We start from the raw sequence: 16,502 nt of genomic DNA, 5'->3' as shown, positions 1-16,502 counted from the left end.
ATGTATCATAGTTCCTGCAGAGAAAAAGGGGCCAGATGCTTATGAGAATCATGGGAGCTGAGCACTGGAAATAGCTTTAGAAATTGGAATATAATTGTTTCATTTTTTCCCAACAAGCAAACTGAAGGCTCATAGATATAAATTCACTAGTTCATTCTTCAAATGACTTCAGCTTCCTACTCTCAAATACATGTACACGAAGCATTTAATTTTACTCTTTCCAATAAAAATTAAATGGCTGATGTAATGTACTTTGGGGGTGTTTTTTTTTTTTAATTGTGAAAAAACACCTAACATAAACTTTATCATTTTAACCATTTTCAAGTATATAGTTTAACAGTGTTAACTATGTTCAGATTTTTATCAATAAGATCTCTAAAATACTTTAATTTTCTGAAATCAAATCTGTGTGCCCATTAACTTCTTCCCTTTAGGCCTGTGGTAACCATCGTTCTGTTTCTACTTCTCTGACTCTGACTAGTACCACATACGTGTAATCATGAAGCAGCTGTGCTTTCATATCAAGCTTATTTCACTAAACAGTCTACTCTCAGGTGTACCATGTTTAGCAGGAGTGACTCACATTCTACTTTGAGTACAGGCCACATATCTATCCATCCTGCAATAGACATTTGGGTTGCTTCTATCTTTTGACTTTTGTAGACAGTATAAAATTCCTTCAATATATTACAAATATATAGGATCAAACTTCCTTTAGTCCATTAAAGTCACAGCAAGTATGTTTTTGAGCCAAACATTCAATGGTACTTCAGCAAAATCTATGCATGTGAAAGATATGGGGCTCACTATATTTTCCCTGCAGAACCTAAAGCAATTCTCTTTTTTCACAGGTGTTTTGAAGAGATGAGAATCATGAGGTAGATTTCACCTTTATTCTGTATTTCATCACCACCTTGAGTACTGGTGCAGACATCGTAGTGTCAGACAAGGACAGAGTTGTCAGTGTACCAGCAGCCCATTCAGAGTTGCGGGAACATTTCTCTTGAATGGTTATTTAGACACAGCAACAGAACAGCAAAGAAATAACAAATACAGTTGGAAATTTATCTACTATTACTACTACTCAATAATGCTCATAAATTGAGCACCTTAATTTGCTTTTAGCAGTCAGCAGACATATTTAAGTGCACACTAAGAAACACCAAGGTACTTAACTTTGTTCATTTGTATGTGCAGACTAACCAATCTGACCTCCTGCATCTTTAATGTAGCACATTCTGTCTGCTCTTAACAGCTTCCGCACAGGTTTGTAACTCTAACCTTCCACTGTCTGAGCTGCACAGTTAAAGAAGAAACACTGGAGCAGAAAGTGATGACTGTTGGAAAGTTGCCACCAAGATTGCTACATGCCCAAACCCTGACATCATCCGGAACAAGAACGTATTCATTTTACCTTCTTACTGTTCAGCTGCATACAATAGTACTAATGTATTTCTTCACATTGATACTTGGGTAATAAGAGAAAGTGTTTTTCTGAAGCTAGTGGCCGGAAACATCTCAGTATAGAACAAATTTTCTTTCCTGGATCAGGCTTACCTAGCTCACTGCATAGGTAAAAGGTCTGTGAAATACATTGTCTCCAATACTGCACCCTAACCAACTTTTGTTAGCAAGGGTTCTGCTAGGTGAGAACCCAGAACTGGAGAGTCACTTCACTCTAATGACCCCTGTTGGCAGAGCACAGGTAGAAAGGAACTCAAGCTTCCTCCCATGGGCACCTTGGCTTTTACTAGTTTTCATGTAGAGGTGTTAGGTACTTAGGATTTAGATAAGCATTCCTGAACTAATGGGATGGTTTGTTGTTGTTGTTGATGAATTAGTTTTTTACAAGCTTTGAAGCAGGCGTGCTGTCAGTTAGGACTTGGCTGAAAATTCCTGAACTCATGATCTATACATGTGTCTGAATGGATCTTATCAAGACAGACCCCTCAGCCCAGCTATCTGACTGTTCACCATCACTGTGTTCTGCTCCCTACAGTCTCTTCTTCTTTCTTGCCCACAAGCATGTGGTGATTGAGCTAGATATAGAACAAAGGTCAGAACCTTACTTCACAACACTTCAAAACCATTTCCCCTTTGGTAAACCCATGATCTCCATGAATGCCACAGAAAAGGCGGCCCCAAGTGCTAGAGATGCTGGAGGTGTTTTCCCACCCAGAGTAGCAAGGGTGAGTATAAGGCAAGTTCTAACACACACCTGAGGAAAGGCTGAGCTAGGGAAGTGATGTTTTTTCCATTGTGGGAACAAAAAGGCAGGATGACTTTTATCTACCAGTTCCTACTGAGTCTGGGAGCTAATAACGTCCTTGAACTTCTCAGTTTGCTGAAGAATGAGATCTAAGCTCATGTCTTCTGGCCTTGGAAAAAGCATTCAGCTTTCCTGAACCTTGAGCTTTTTTGGAGTTCTTTAAAAATTTCAGAATCTTACTGGGCTTTTGGTGACCCCATAGCATCACAGATAATTGAAATGCCAGAGGAAGCAGGCCAGAGAAAGGCGACTAGCAGACTGGGGAGCAGGTTACATCGAACGAAGTGGGGGGTTTCAGGTCGGCTTTAGAATCAGTGTATCTGATGGCTAAGCTGGTGTCCATGGCTTCTAGTTCAAAGGACTGGGAACAATTATGGCTGAACTGTAGACAACATGTGGGTGGCTGGAGTCCACCAGCGCCAGGAGTAGAAGGGCTGTATAGGAAGGAGACCACAGATCCTCACGGTGATAGGTCAAGGTTCTCCTGAGATCTCCCCGTTCCTTTCACAATTCAAGCTTTCTAAAAGGAAGTTCTAGGTGTCTTGGGGTCCAAGTTAAAAACATCACAATTTTGGTAGCACAGATCCTTTGCCTGAGGTGATCTTGGGACAAACTGCACATTTACATTTAGTTACCAAACACCGGGCGTTAGTTCTATGTAAGACTGTTCTTTACATGGTAGATGAGGACGGCACATATTTCCCATGTGCTTCTATCATTTCAGAGCTCTTCTTATGTGACCTAGTTTGCTGCTTACTACAACTCCACTGTCCTCACTGCTATTTCTCAGTAGGCACTGAGGGGTTGAGAATCTTGCTCAAGGTCTGGACAGAATGCAGATAGGTAGAAGCAGCGATGTGACACAGGTCAGATCCTGTCCTCAAGGGGTGTGGAACAAAACAGATAAGACTCTGAGTACTAGCATTTTAGGTACGGATGTCTGAGGAATCAGAGAGGCAGATAGCCAGGGAGGAAAAGGATACCTCTTCCTGGCTGGATTCCTCTGGGAAGATGGGGGTGAAGCTGGCTGTACACCAGGACCAGCAATGGGAACAGTGTGGGTGAGGGGCATGAGAACAGTGAAGGGCCCCTGAGGATGCCATGAGAATTCAAGGTTTTATTGTCAAGATGCTTCTTTGAAGCCTCTGCAGAGAGCTCAGCAGGAGAGTGACTCAATCTCATCTTTCTTTGGAAAAAGATCATGCTGGTGTGTGAATAGAACCCAGGGGACACAGCGAGGCAACTGAGATGACAGTGACAGTGCCTAGTGCAGAGCATGGTGTGACAATCTAGTCTCCTCTCTTCCTCCAGGCCTTTGCTCTAAGGCCAGCTTATACCAGCTTATAGCAAGCTGGCTCAGCAAGTACTCTACTTGGGTAAATGTGGCTATTGACACAAGACTTGACACAAAAGGGAAGTAAACAGGAATCAGCTGGTTGCTCAAGAATAACTGGCTTTTAAGTTTTCCGGTGCAGTGAGAAGCTGCCTCACTCAGGCCTCTCTGAGGTGGGAATATGTGGCTCTACTAGGTTACTATGGAAACCCTGGCCTTGGAAGGAGGCAGTGTGTATCTCTCATGAGGAAAGTGCAGCCACTGGGCTGTCCTGAGGTGGGCATTTCTCCGAATGATGTAGCCTGTTTTCAGTGTATATTCACTGAGAATATTGGCTGAAGGCCACGGTCTGTCTGGTCTTTTTATTTTTTGGTTTGTTTTTTCTTTGCAGTTTTGGGGATAGAATTTAAGGGCTTTGTGCACCTTAGGCAAGTGTGCTGCCACTCAGCCATGGCTCCAAGCCTGGCTTATCTTTTACAGTAGTTTCAGCACTTCAAACTAAGAGGTAACACAAGACAGTCAAAGATGACATGAGAAATGGTGGCCGAGATTACTTACAGGTCCCCTTTCTAATAGTTTGTATTCTGAACATGCTTGCCAATCTCAGAGAAACTGCCAAAGAGCCAAATCGTTGTGCATCTATGTAATACACAGAACCAAGCTGCTTCTTTTCCTAAGTTCTACTGTTAGAGGATCCCATAAAATCACCCAACCACTGGAGACTGCACAGTGCCACTGGCCTCCAGTTTTCCAAGTGACTTGTGCACTTATCTGCAGCTCTCAAGTATATGCAAATGTACAGATTGGCCTTTTCCTGTGATCCCATTACCTTGTCAGGCCGGTAGCTGATGATCATTTCCTAGGCATGCCTGAGTGTGTCTCAGTATCTCAGTTTTAATATCATTTTCTTGTTTAACTTCTATTTTGAGAAAATTGTGAAAAGAGCCAGTAAAAGACTGTATCAGATGCAATGCCAGCAAAGCAGGCATCTCCTAAGGGGTGTCAGACCCAGAACACAAAAGAACTTTGGAAGCGTTTGTGCTCCACACTTCATAAACAAAATTTCTTTAAGAGTGAAAACAGATAAAAACAGAAATGGAGCTGTGCCAATTTGAAGAAAAATGAAATGGGAAATTTAGGGCAGAAAGCCAATCAAGAGAAGACTACATTAATCTCTGAAACATCAACTGCTTCAGAAGATGGCCATTTTCTACCACACAATAGCTAGGGGATGCTGCTGCATGTATGCCAGGCTCGCCTTGTGAGGATCCAGAAAAGCATGCCAGAGTCAGGGTGACCCCTGGCACTGACGCAGAACGAAACCAGAGACACCTCGCAAGTCCACTGTAGGTCAGCATGTAAGCAGATGTGCTCTGTGCCCTGTGCCTGCATTCACATGGTAACATAACTCATGCTTACGATCCATTCATTCATCTTAAATTCTGATGACAAATATGATGAAAAGGAGGATATATTTATGCTTTGATATAAGGCACATAGCCATGTATAATAAATCCTAAAAACACTTGGATTAAGAAGGTTTCCCCCTGGAGTTTCTCACACAGAAAGCATCAACTTCAATAAAACCCAAGAGCCCAGTTTCCTAGAAGAACTGAGCTTTGGAAGTCCAGAAAGCTGGTATTTTCCTGTAGGATGTCCTTGAATCTTCATCTTTGTATGTCTGCATTAGGAGAGAGGACAGTGCCTCACCATCCTGTGGTGTAAATCATAAACACCAAAGCAGCGATGTCCAATCAGGGAGGGAATGTCAAAGCTGAAGACTCATAATGAAAAGCAGTCTGTCAAGGGGCCATCTTACCTGTCTGCGGATTATTTCAAGGTCTCTTTTGGCTTTATTCACCAGAGTTTGAATTTCTACAGCGTCTTTTACATTCTGATTTTCTCGGAAGGCATCTCTTATTCTCCTGACAGCATACATTCTAATGAATTCAGAGAGAGAGAAAAAAAGAAAAGATGTCAGCAGGTATGAGCTTCTGCTTTTAAATGAATTTGAAAACCGTCTTTCCCCTAGAATTAACAGTTGAGTATTTTCCTACAGATAACCCAGTTTGATCTTTGCTTGTCTATTTCAAGATGGCTAAACAAGAATATTCAAGAAATAAGTCTATCTCAAACAAGTCACATACACATGGCAAACTGCTGCTGGAGTGCTCCTTAGATCACTGGCTCCTTAGAGTTATGCATGCCTGCTTTCCCCCATTAGCATGGATAATTGAACCCTTACTGAGTGCAGACAAACCATGAACTCCAAGGAAAAACAATGCATTCCACAGGCAACTACAAGGACCTTGATCAGCCTTCTAACCCCTCCCATTAGCTGACAGCTGGGTAATAAGCGGGTCCACGACATCTCTGGTGTATTTTTAGGACACAGTGTCTCTGCTCTTCACCACAACAACTTCTCCTCCAAAGCACTTTCTTTATGTTGATGGAAAAAGAAAAGGTACAAAATATTTTAATTCTACTTTTTTGAGACAGGGTCTTGGCAGGTAGTCCAAACTTCTAATCCTCCTGCTATGGCCTCAGGAATATTGGGATTATAAGCATGTATCACCATACTTTCCTTAATTCTAATATATATCCTTCTTTCCTTTCTTTCTTTTTTTTTCAAGACAGGGTTTCTCTGTGTAGCCCTGGCTATCCTGGAACTCCATAGACCAGCTCGCCTTGAACTCAGAGATCTGCCTGCCTCTGCCTTCTGAGTGTGCTGGGATTAAATTATGTGTCACTGCTGCCTGGCTTAATTCTAATATTTAATCCACTCACAAAACTGGTTTTCTAGTAAGAACTGATCTCCAGGTGTCACGATTTTCTTAGTTTCTGGAGCTCTCAACCATCTCCTGGGTTGGGCCCTAAATTGTTTAGCAGAGAAGAAAGCTAGGTGGGTACAAGTAAGCAAAGATGTGTGTTTTCTCTTTGCTCCTGATTGTGGATGTGATGTGACTAGCTGCTTGAGCTCCTGCCTTGACATTTTCTGCAGGGGAGAGATTCTTAACTCTTTCTGTTGTCTAGCTTATTGGTTCGTCCTTTCATATCTTTGAGTCTAGCCCTGTTGTAAACCTCCTGACATGGTTATCTGTTTACATCTGGGAATTAAGTCTCACAATTCACCAGGCCTTAATCTCTACAGCAAAACCAGTGAATAGAGTTCCAAGTTTTTGTGATTATCACAGGTTTTAGGTGGGCATGGGCTGCATACATTTATTACCAGTACTCAGGACACTAAGGCCCAAGTAACTTAGTGAGAAATACATAGGAAAAAAATAGCTCCTAGAATGAGGCAAAGGAACATAACCTGTGAATGCTGGGGGTCAGTAAACCAAATTGCTTAGGTGATGAAAGTTACAATGGAAGGGACTGTCCCAGAGTTGAGTGTAAACTTTATCTGAGGAGACTCACTGAGATTTAACAACTAGAGGACAATGCTAAGATATCTACTTATCCACCCCAGCTCCAAGGTTGGAGAAGACAATACTTTTAAAGGAGAAGTAACTCTAAGCAGATGGTAGTGGATGGGGTCGATATGTGGTCACATGTGTATTTTCTAATCCTCAAAGTGAAAGGCTGCTCCTCACATGTGACAGTTCAAAAGGATAACACAGCATTAATAACCCACAATACAGCACCAACCATGGTGTATACAAGACCTGGTTTGCCTTTTCTTATTCAATCCTCACACGCTGTGACTCAGAGAGCTCTGACCTAGTATATGGCAGTGCAGGGCCCTGAACCCAGGTGATTATCTTTCAATCCTAAACTATTCCACCTGAGGCTAACAAACTATCCAATGTTTGATAAGTGCCTGGCTTAAGCCAGCCAAGCTGTTACTCAATTGAAAAAGCATTATAAAAACCACCTCTGGTACAGAATAGCTTAAAAAGGTCATCTTATCTCTCAACACCATCAAGTGCTCCTACAAACAGTTCAAGTGTTGAGCCTGTCTTACAAAAAGACAAGTGGCTGAGAGCCTTAGAGGGAAAGAGCTGTTGATATAAGCGCCAAGAGTAAGTGAAATAATTTAGTTTAATTGTTTCCAAAGGAAGCAACGACAACTGAAGGTTGTAGAGCAAGGTTGTTAAACTACAACAGGAAAATACACTTTGGTAACTAATGCAAAGTTTCTGAGTTTGCGGGTAGCTATAAATAAAACCTACTATACTTTGCTGTTCAAAATTCTCTGTTTTCCATTGTCCAGAAATCCCAGTCAAATGGGTTATCGAGGCCCCTGGACCACCTGGGCATCTCTCCCGTTCCTTCTAGCTCCTTCTGTATAGACAAATCACCAGCCATGTGGAAAGACACACCTTTTCCTCAGTTTTCTCCTCAAGGTGAGAGCTAGCTTTGGGTACATAGAGTGTTCTTTTGCTAGAGTTTTTGTTTTTTGTTTCTTGTTTTGCAAACCCATTCATTTTTAAAGATCTAAGTCAATTGGAAACAAATACAACAGAGGATTAATATATTACTCCAATAAACACCACATACTAAGCCAAGAAAAAAGACAAAAATCATGGTAAATCAGTGAATAAGAGGTATAGAGCAGTACAGGAAGGTACACAGAGACTCACTTTAGAAAGACAAAGCTGTATGAATGGCCAGCCCCAGACATCATTCAAGAAACACATAAATGAAGCACCTCTTCTCTGGTGTTCAGTTAACAACATATTTAGAAAAAGCCAAGGAATTGGTCACCCTGCTGGTGGGAACATGAGCTGGAACTACAGCATAATAATAGGCAATACTACTCCTCAAGTTTAAGTTGCAAAATCCACCTTTGGTGACCTACCCCACGGAAGCAATCTAGAAAAAGTTGTCTGTAGAACACTCATCACAGATATATCTGTATTACAAATAGGGAAAAAACACCCATGCTCAACACTGAAGAGGTGGCTACATAAACTCAGACACTATACTTCTGAGATAAATATTTTCAAAAGAAGTCACAGGTCTAAAAAGTGTGACGTGAACACTTGCTCCTTCCCAGTTTGGCCCCTCAGACAACCAGCTCTTTACATGCAATCAGTGCTAGATTCCTTACGCAGCTTCACAGAGATCTGAGATCCCAGAGACACTACTAACACTAGGACAACAGGTACTATTTCCAGTGAATTTCCAAAAACAGGACTTCAGAGCTCAGGTGAGCTATAGGCTGGTGTGAGTCTAATTTACTGACACAAAGTGTGTGGCAACCACAGGGCCAGGAGAAGTTTCCCAGTGAAGCCAATAGATGCCAGAGAGAGCCCTGGAGATGTCCTATCAATGCAGAAGAACAGAAATGGGAGAATTTATAAAAAGGTGAGAAGGCAATCAGGAAAGCTAAAATGATACACACGAGATAAGGTAATATTTCCAGAGAATGTATGAGATAATTTCTGAGGATTCCAACAGCGACATCCATACTTAGCAAACAGAGTACCAAAAGCCATAATGCTGGAAGCACACAGGAACAATTATTAGAACTAGGAAGAAATTCACAATGCAATTAAAAATGATTTTAATAATAAAAATATAATATGTAAAATCTTTGGAATGTAGTCAAAGCCATACTTCCATGAAAATTAATGGCTTCAATATCTTTATTAATAAAATACTAAATTCAACAAATTAAATACTTCCTTACGTTCCAGAAAAACAAAATAGTAGAGTCAATGTGATAAAATAGAAAATATTGTATTTAAAATTAGAAGATTAAAATAAAAGGTCAAGTGAAATTAGCTAAGACAGATAAGTTTTTTTTTTTTTTAAATAATGCTGTACTATCTGGCTTATATATCAGGAAAAACAATTACAAGAAGAAAGTAAAGAAGTCTGGATGTTTGAAAAATAATTTTTAGAATCAGTGTGACTACACTTCAGAACTTGCTAAGGAAGAGAAAGGGTTGTTGAGGATGGCAAGTGTATTCATAGGTGAACACAGGGAGAATACAGCTGCATAGTAAACTTGATGCAGTTTTGACATCAGATATAACAATATGACAAAGAAGAGACTCCAATACTCAATAGATGGAGCTATAAATACTTCCCTGCGACAGTCATTCAGCTTCCTTTGTAGGAATCAAGTCCCAACCTAAGCATTCAATAAACACACGAGTAAGCAGACAAAAAGTTACATAAGTCAAAGAAACAATAAAATTGTACAAATATTAAAAAATATGTGCAACCTAGAGTATATTCAGAATGATAGAGGTTAATAATTTCCTAGAATTAGCCAGGTATGGTGGCACATGCCTATAATCCCAGCACTTGGGAGGCAAAGGCAAGCAGATCTCTGTGAGTTTGAGGCCAGTCTGGTCTACAAAGAGTCCAGGACAGCCAAGGCTATACAGAGAAACCCTGTCTCAAAAAAAAAAAAAAATCCATGGCTCCCAACCATCTATAATGTGATCGGATGCATACTGTATACATAATAAATAAAATTTTAAAAAAAGAAAATCCTAGAATTACAAATTTTGGGCAAGGCTCTATGAGGATGCTTGAAAATAACATTATCTTTAAAAAATTAACAGGCTAGCAGAAAGTGAGCACGCACACCATCTTGTAGCAGGTGCTTATCTCTGTCCCTATGGGAACAGTTGAGGAACATTTCTGTCTTGGCATCTTTCACAATGCTTTCACTTAAGCTCTTCAAACTTAAACTTCTCATTGTCATTTTGGTCTATTATCAGTCACTGACATTTTGTGGACAACAAGATTTTCCAAAACGTTAGCTATGTGATTTGCCATGCCTGCACTCAATAATACAGACCAGGTGGAGAGGCACAGGGCCCTTTCTCATTTGCTGCAATGTTTAGACTTACAGCAGTCTGAAAGCTGTAATCCCAGAGGTCATGGTTGCCCTGTCATTGGTCCCCAGACCCGATTTCATTTGCAGACTCCTGTCAAGTGCCCTTAGGAGGAAGTAAACACAACATTCTAGCAGTTTATTTACATCTACACACGCTTCTTTAGTAACTGGCTGCATTTCTTTTACAAGTATTTTGATATCAAGGCTCCATCGTTAGGAATGAGATTTCCTGCCTCCAACTCAACCCCAAGAGAAGAGTTTGGCACAGTATCAGAAAAGAAACCTTAAGCTTTCATTATGTAATATGCCTAAATATTAGGCTGTAGGACATAATTATTTATTTCAAAATTACAGTGTGAGCTAGGCAACCTAAGACGTGACCTTTAAAGTATTTAAATTTCATGGAGAATAAATACGTATAAAGACTGTTCAATGAATTCTGCACTTTCCACTTTATGGGAGAAAAACAGTTTAATGAGCAAAGGAAATCTCCCCTGGTCAATGAACTTGAAAATTCATTAAAATGGCCTATCAAATTGGAATGCCTTTCCTTTTATCCTTTTTGTTGCCATTAGTCACCAGCCATAGGCACTAACAATAAATGGGTAAGAAGAGAGTGTCAGTGATCTTCCAGAGCTCACTGTATTATCAAGGATAATTTACAAGGTGCCAAGTTGTAGAACAACCTTCTCTAAGACCAAATAGCTGAATAACCCAAAACAAAAGAAACCTCCAAAAGTGAAACCAACCAACCAAACTGCAAATCTAATCTGTACAAAATACCTCAGGGATACAGTAAGCACATCCACCTGCAGGAGTGCAAAGGGTAAATAAAGGCTCCAGCCCTGGAGAATATAAAGACTAAAGAATATGGTCAAAGCCTAGGTGAGTGTCCGTAGTGTTCTGGCTTTGAAAGGGCTACAGAGGACAAGCAGGGTGTCTGTTCTTTTAGCTCTTGAACACTGAGGGTGAGACTGTGCTCAGTTGTAGAGCACATGCTTAGTCTACACAGGGTCCTGGGATCACTCACAAACACCCGTCTAATTATCTGATTGGAGATGAAGGAGTCTCAATTTTATATGTAGATTTATGCAAAGACATCTGGATATTCACAAAAAATCTGGTGGTCATTGGATTGCTTTAAATTTGTCTATCCTTTAGGAAAGGCATCTCTGGAGTCTTGTTCAGTTCCAAGGTCCACTATCTTACAAATACCATTGGAAGCTGGACAAGATGGTATACACACAATCCCTGTACTTGGGAAGCTGAGGCGGGAAGATACAGAACTCACGGCCATCTAGCCTACATAGCAAGACATAGTCTCAAATAAACCAAACCAAACCTAACCGACCTCTTCATCTCTTAGGGATGGGTAGGACATAACATAACATACAGGAAGATGATTATTTTTGACCTGGCTACTGTACTGTCATCTAACAGTTGCTTGCTTGCCTACTGACAACACAAAAACTACTTATGTGTTTCTTGAAAGTAGGAAAAATTACATTATATATTTATATATATTACATATATTTATATATTTTACATTATCTTCATGATTTATCTATGCATCATCTAGTATGAGCTGTAGGTTAAAGTCTAATGTTACTCCTTAAACGGATGAAGAAAACAAAGCAAATATTTGCATTTGAAAATCTGTTACTGGGCTGGGATGTAGCTCAGTTCAGAAAGTTGCCTGTTAAGCATGCATGAAGCCATGGGCCTGATCCCCAGCTACACAAACCTACAATAGCAACACTTGGGAAGTAGAAGAAGAGCATCATCTTTTGATACACAGCAATTTTGAGGCCAGCATTGGCTACCAGAGACCTTACCTCAAAACCAAAGCACACAAAACACCTCTACCTTCCACAATCAAACCACTACCTGCCACCACTCATAGCAATGGCAATTAAGTAACATTGTCTGACATTTGGTAGGTATCTGCCAACATACACAATAGTCATGGTAGGTCAAATAAAAACTGCAGTCTAGAAGTCTGATGATTAATATAGACTAAATATCCTCATTCAGCTTCAGGATTTACATTATTTATCCAATGGGAAAAGAGCTTTTCTCTTTTCAAAACACATTATGTTTAAACAGGTCTGCCCATAGGCAGCTGCTGCAACCTTTTAGAAGTCTGCAGTTTGCAGTGAGCTCCCAGGTCTACTTACCTGGGCTGCTCAGTTCTTGGAAATTATCTTAGCCTATGAATGATGTGATTTTTCAAAGGTTGTAACACTTTTTGGACACTGAGGAGCATGCGTTGTTTAGGCAGAAAACACAGAAGAAGCGACAGAGTGATGTTACAAAGAAGACAGCTAATGTGATGCACTAAGAAAGGCAGGGGAAAAACTCCCTACATTACAAAGAAAACTCCATGTTGAGCATAAGTAGTAAGTGGTAAAGTCTAAGGGAGTTTACTGCTCATGTCCACAAATGGATTTCAGTATTAAAACCTCAAGGAAGCTTAGGAGATGGCTCTGTTGGTAAAGTGACATGTAAACATGAGGACCTGGGATTAAATCCCAGCACCCAGAAAAGCGGGTTTGTCTGTTAACGCTGTGCAGAGGGGATGGAGACAGCGGATCCCTGGAGGTCAATAGCTGTTAGTCTTGCCTAACCACTGAGTTCTAGGTTCAGTGATGGATTCTGCCTCAAAACATGAGGTCAGAGGGCCAGTGAGATGGCTCAATGGCTAACAGAGCTTGTTCTACAGGCACAAGGACCTGAGTTTGAATGCCTAGTACTTACATAACAGATGGGCATGAGCAATCCTACCTGTAACCCAGCATTGCAGACGGAAAACAGGTGGTCTGAAATAGAACTGTGCCCCACAGGCTCATGTCTTTGAACACTTGGTCCCTATTTGGTGGTGTCATTTGGGAAGGTTATGGAATTGTTGTGACATGGCCATAAAAATTTTCACTTCTTGGCTCCTAGGTCATTATATAACTATTGAGCTATACATGGCTTACTTCACATTTTCCTTCAAAATCTCAAATAAAAGTTATTTTAAAAACCCAAGTTAACAAATAAAGAAACAAAACACTCCCAATAGATGGCCCACCGCAATAGCCCCTTAACTTCTACGGCATGGAACTGGAAGGTGTACAGCTCTTAGTGGCCTCTAGCACTTTATCCGTAAGTTCTCAGGAATAAGGCAAAGGGTTGGTCTACAGCTAATTCTAGGCTGTGATGGGCAGTTTAACAATTCTTATCCATTGCTATTTGGAACATGTCAAAATTGAATAAAATGCTGTTTGTGGAGTACTAGAGAAAACGCACACCATCTACACAGTCCTCTCCACACGTCAAGCTTCATCTGTGGGGTTTGTTAGAGCCTTGAAGCTTGGGCTCCTGGCAAACCTACTCATTACTGTGGTATGCCATTGACCAATATCACAGGCAGCATGAAGCCACCTCTCAGACGGCCAGATAGTCATCTGCTGAATAGTCAGTCACTTTAGTTGATGAGGGACGTCATGCATGTGGGCAGTCTCAGAAAACTATCCCAGCATTTTAGTTGGTGAGATGATAAAACTATCTTTTCCCTTATTCCTACAAAGCACCCAGGTATTAAGCGCCCCCTGGCCATGTTTATACAGAGGATGTTGGCCTTCAAAGAAAGAACTGTAAGAGAAAGAGCTGCAGTTCCTGTTAGCAACTGGATAACTCCCATGCGTAGTCACTAATCTATATAAACAAGCAGCATTCTCTCCTGCAGCTGCTCCTGGGAAGCTCTAAGTTAACTCTGACATGGTGTCCTGTCTTCTAAGCAGTCTCCATGCTTGCAAACCTCACTTGGGTCTTACTTTGGTTTTCCTTTCCTTATATTTTAGACGCTTTCATTTAAAGCACTCATATATAATACTGATTCCTCAATTAAGAAAAACTTAATTTAGCTAAATAAACCAAGAACAAAATCACTCCAGTTTTATATGAAAAGAGATAGGAGTTTCAATTTTTTCTTTGTTTTTTAGTTTTTTTTTCTCTTAGAGTGCTAGGGAATTGAAGTCAGGGCCTGATATATGCCTCAAAAAATATACCACTATATTCCCAGCCATGCAAGTTCTCACTGAGAATTTGGAACAAAACAAAATGATGGTAGGTCCAAGAAAGTTTACTCCAACATAGCAGATCTCTGTGTTAAGGTAAACTGACACTACTTAAGATGTACTCTGCTCCAGGTATGGTGGTGCATACCTTTAATCCAGGCACTCGGGAGGCAGAGGCAGATGGATCTCTGTGAGTTCAAGGTCAGCCTGGTCTACAAAGCAAGTCTAGAACAGCCAGGGCTGTTATACAGAGAAACCCTGTCTTGAAAGAAAAAAAAAAAAGATATACTTTGAAAGGTAATCCTATAGCCATGGTATAGGATTCTTTTCTTATTAGAGAATTTGTGTTTAATGAAACATCAATGATTATCCAAACTCCTACACATAAGATACATAGGTTAAGTCAATAAGCAAATTTGTGAGTACTTAAAAGAAACTTCAAGGGCATTATAAATAATCCATATTTCATTCTACCAAGTTGACTTGTTTTCCCCCTTATATAAACAAATAATTTAAGTAAATTAATTCAGTGAGAGCAGTGAAGTGAATACAGATCTTTGAAGAACAATAAGATGCTAATTTTATGATCCTATTTATTTGCTATAGCTTCTTTGTTTTAGGAAAGAAATTCAGACTTTGACCCAGGGTTAATCCTTAATATTTCCAGTAGCATAAAACTAACCCATTAGATTTCTGAATTTTATAAACAAAATCAATATATTTCATATACACAAACAAAGCAACATTTTGGATATAAATTATCCACAGTCCCACGCTATGTACTAGAGTGGCCTTGTCTTCAGCAATTATTCTTTTGAATATAGCCTACTCAAACTTTCTTGACAAAGCTTGGCTCTTTTGGGAAGGGCTGTGCTTCTGTTAATCCTTTATGTTTCTTTTTATAGTCAGACTGGCTATGGAGCCAGACATCCAGGCCACAGCATGGAGGATACTGACACAATCAAGAGCTGGTGCAGACTGATGAACAGAAATTGCTACAAAACCATATAAAACTGATAGGTAACAAAGGTCACCACTGTGAGCACACAAAGGCAGCCAGTAAAGGGAATATGTCTGAGACTCTATGGGAAATAAAGACCTTATGACCCCATGCAATGTCAGGAGAAATCAATATGACTTCCAGTTTAAGCAATGAGTATCTGGACCATAAGAAATAAAAAGGCCCAAGCTTGCTGAGAAGGTACAACAGATTAAGTGAGGAACACCATTAGAGTTTATATTTGCTCATCTGGAGATGCTAGCAACATACCCAGAAATGTCCAGAAGGACCTTAGAATGATGAGGGAATGCTGAGGGTGTGGTTCAGGAAACAAGGGTTAACTTCCAGGAATCATTAAAACACAAAGGGGGAAACCATTGTTATGAAAGGGATTTTGGGAGAATGTGAGAAGGTAGATATGGAATACTGGGATGTTCATGGTCAAAAGAAAAGAAGCAGGGGAGAGGGGAGTCAGTAAATTGGGGTGGCCATGAGACACCTGCTGTCTTACAAGGAAGGGCCAGAAGGTGACATTATACCAAGTGAGGCTAAGACAAAAGTAACATGAGAAGTCAGACTGTGGTGGAGTGAGGAGGATGAGACTAGCAAGGCAGAGGCTGGAGAGACCGTTCCTTGCCAGCATCCCAACAGCATAGGCCACACGTGTTTTTAAAAGTTAGAAGCTCTTGGAGAGTAAAGCTTCACTCCAGTAAAACCTGGCTTTCTGCTCTCAGGTTCCTTGGATGCTTCCTCATCTCCATAGGGATAGAAGCCAGCACAAGTGGAGAGAAGTTCTAGAGAGAAGGTAAGCACCTCAGCACAGGGTAGCTCACACTGCTGGAGCCAGTCAGGCAGAGGCTGTAGGCTGTGGTCCAGAGACACCTTTCTCCAGTGAGGTCAACAGAGCCATCAGCGGCTGCTCTTCAGAACTGCACCTGGTTCTTCCAAGGCAGGCCTGGCCAGTATCCCACCACTGAACCCCCTGATCCAGCACATTAACTTTCCCAGGTTAGTCTGCGCTCCTAAGTAACACACAT

At 40.7% G+C, this 16,502-nt stretch overlaps 1 protein-coding gene across 1 annotated transcript in view; it reads right to left on the bottom strand.

Annotated features, from left to right (window-relative positions):
* LYRM4 (LYR motif containing 4) overlaps nt 1-16,502 on the bottom strand; it is a 112,111-nt gene that overhangs the window by 86,418 nt on the left and 9,191 nt on the right. The window contains exon 2 of the mRNA XM_084795455.1: nt 5,422-5,542. Coding sequence (XP_084651581.1) covers nt 5,422-5,542 — 121 coding nt within the window. The remainder of the gene's footprint in view (nt 1-5,421; nt 5,543-16,502) is intronic.

This window comes from Acomys minous, assembly GCF_964271855.1.
Source record: "Acomys minous genome assembly, chromosome: 9".
NCBI lineage: Eukaryota > Metazoa > Chordata > Mammalia > Rodentia > Muridae > Acomys > Acomys minous.
This window is presented reverse-complemented; position numbering and strand designations above follow the sequence as displayed.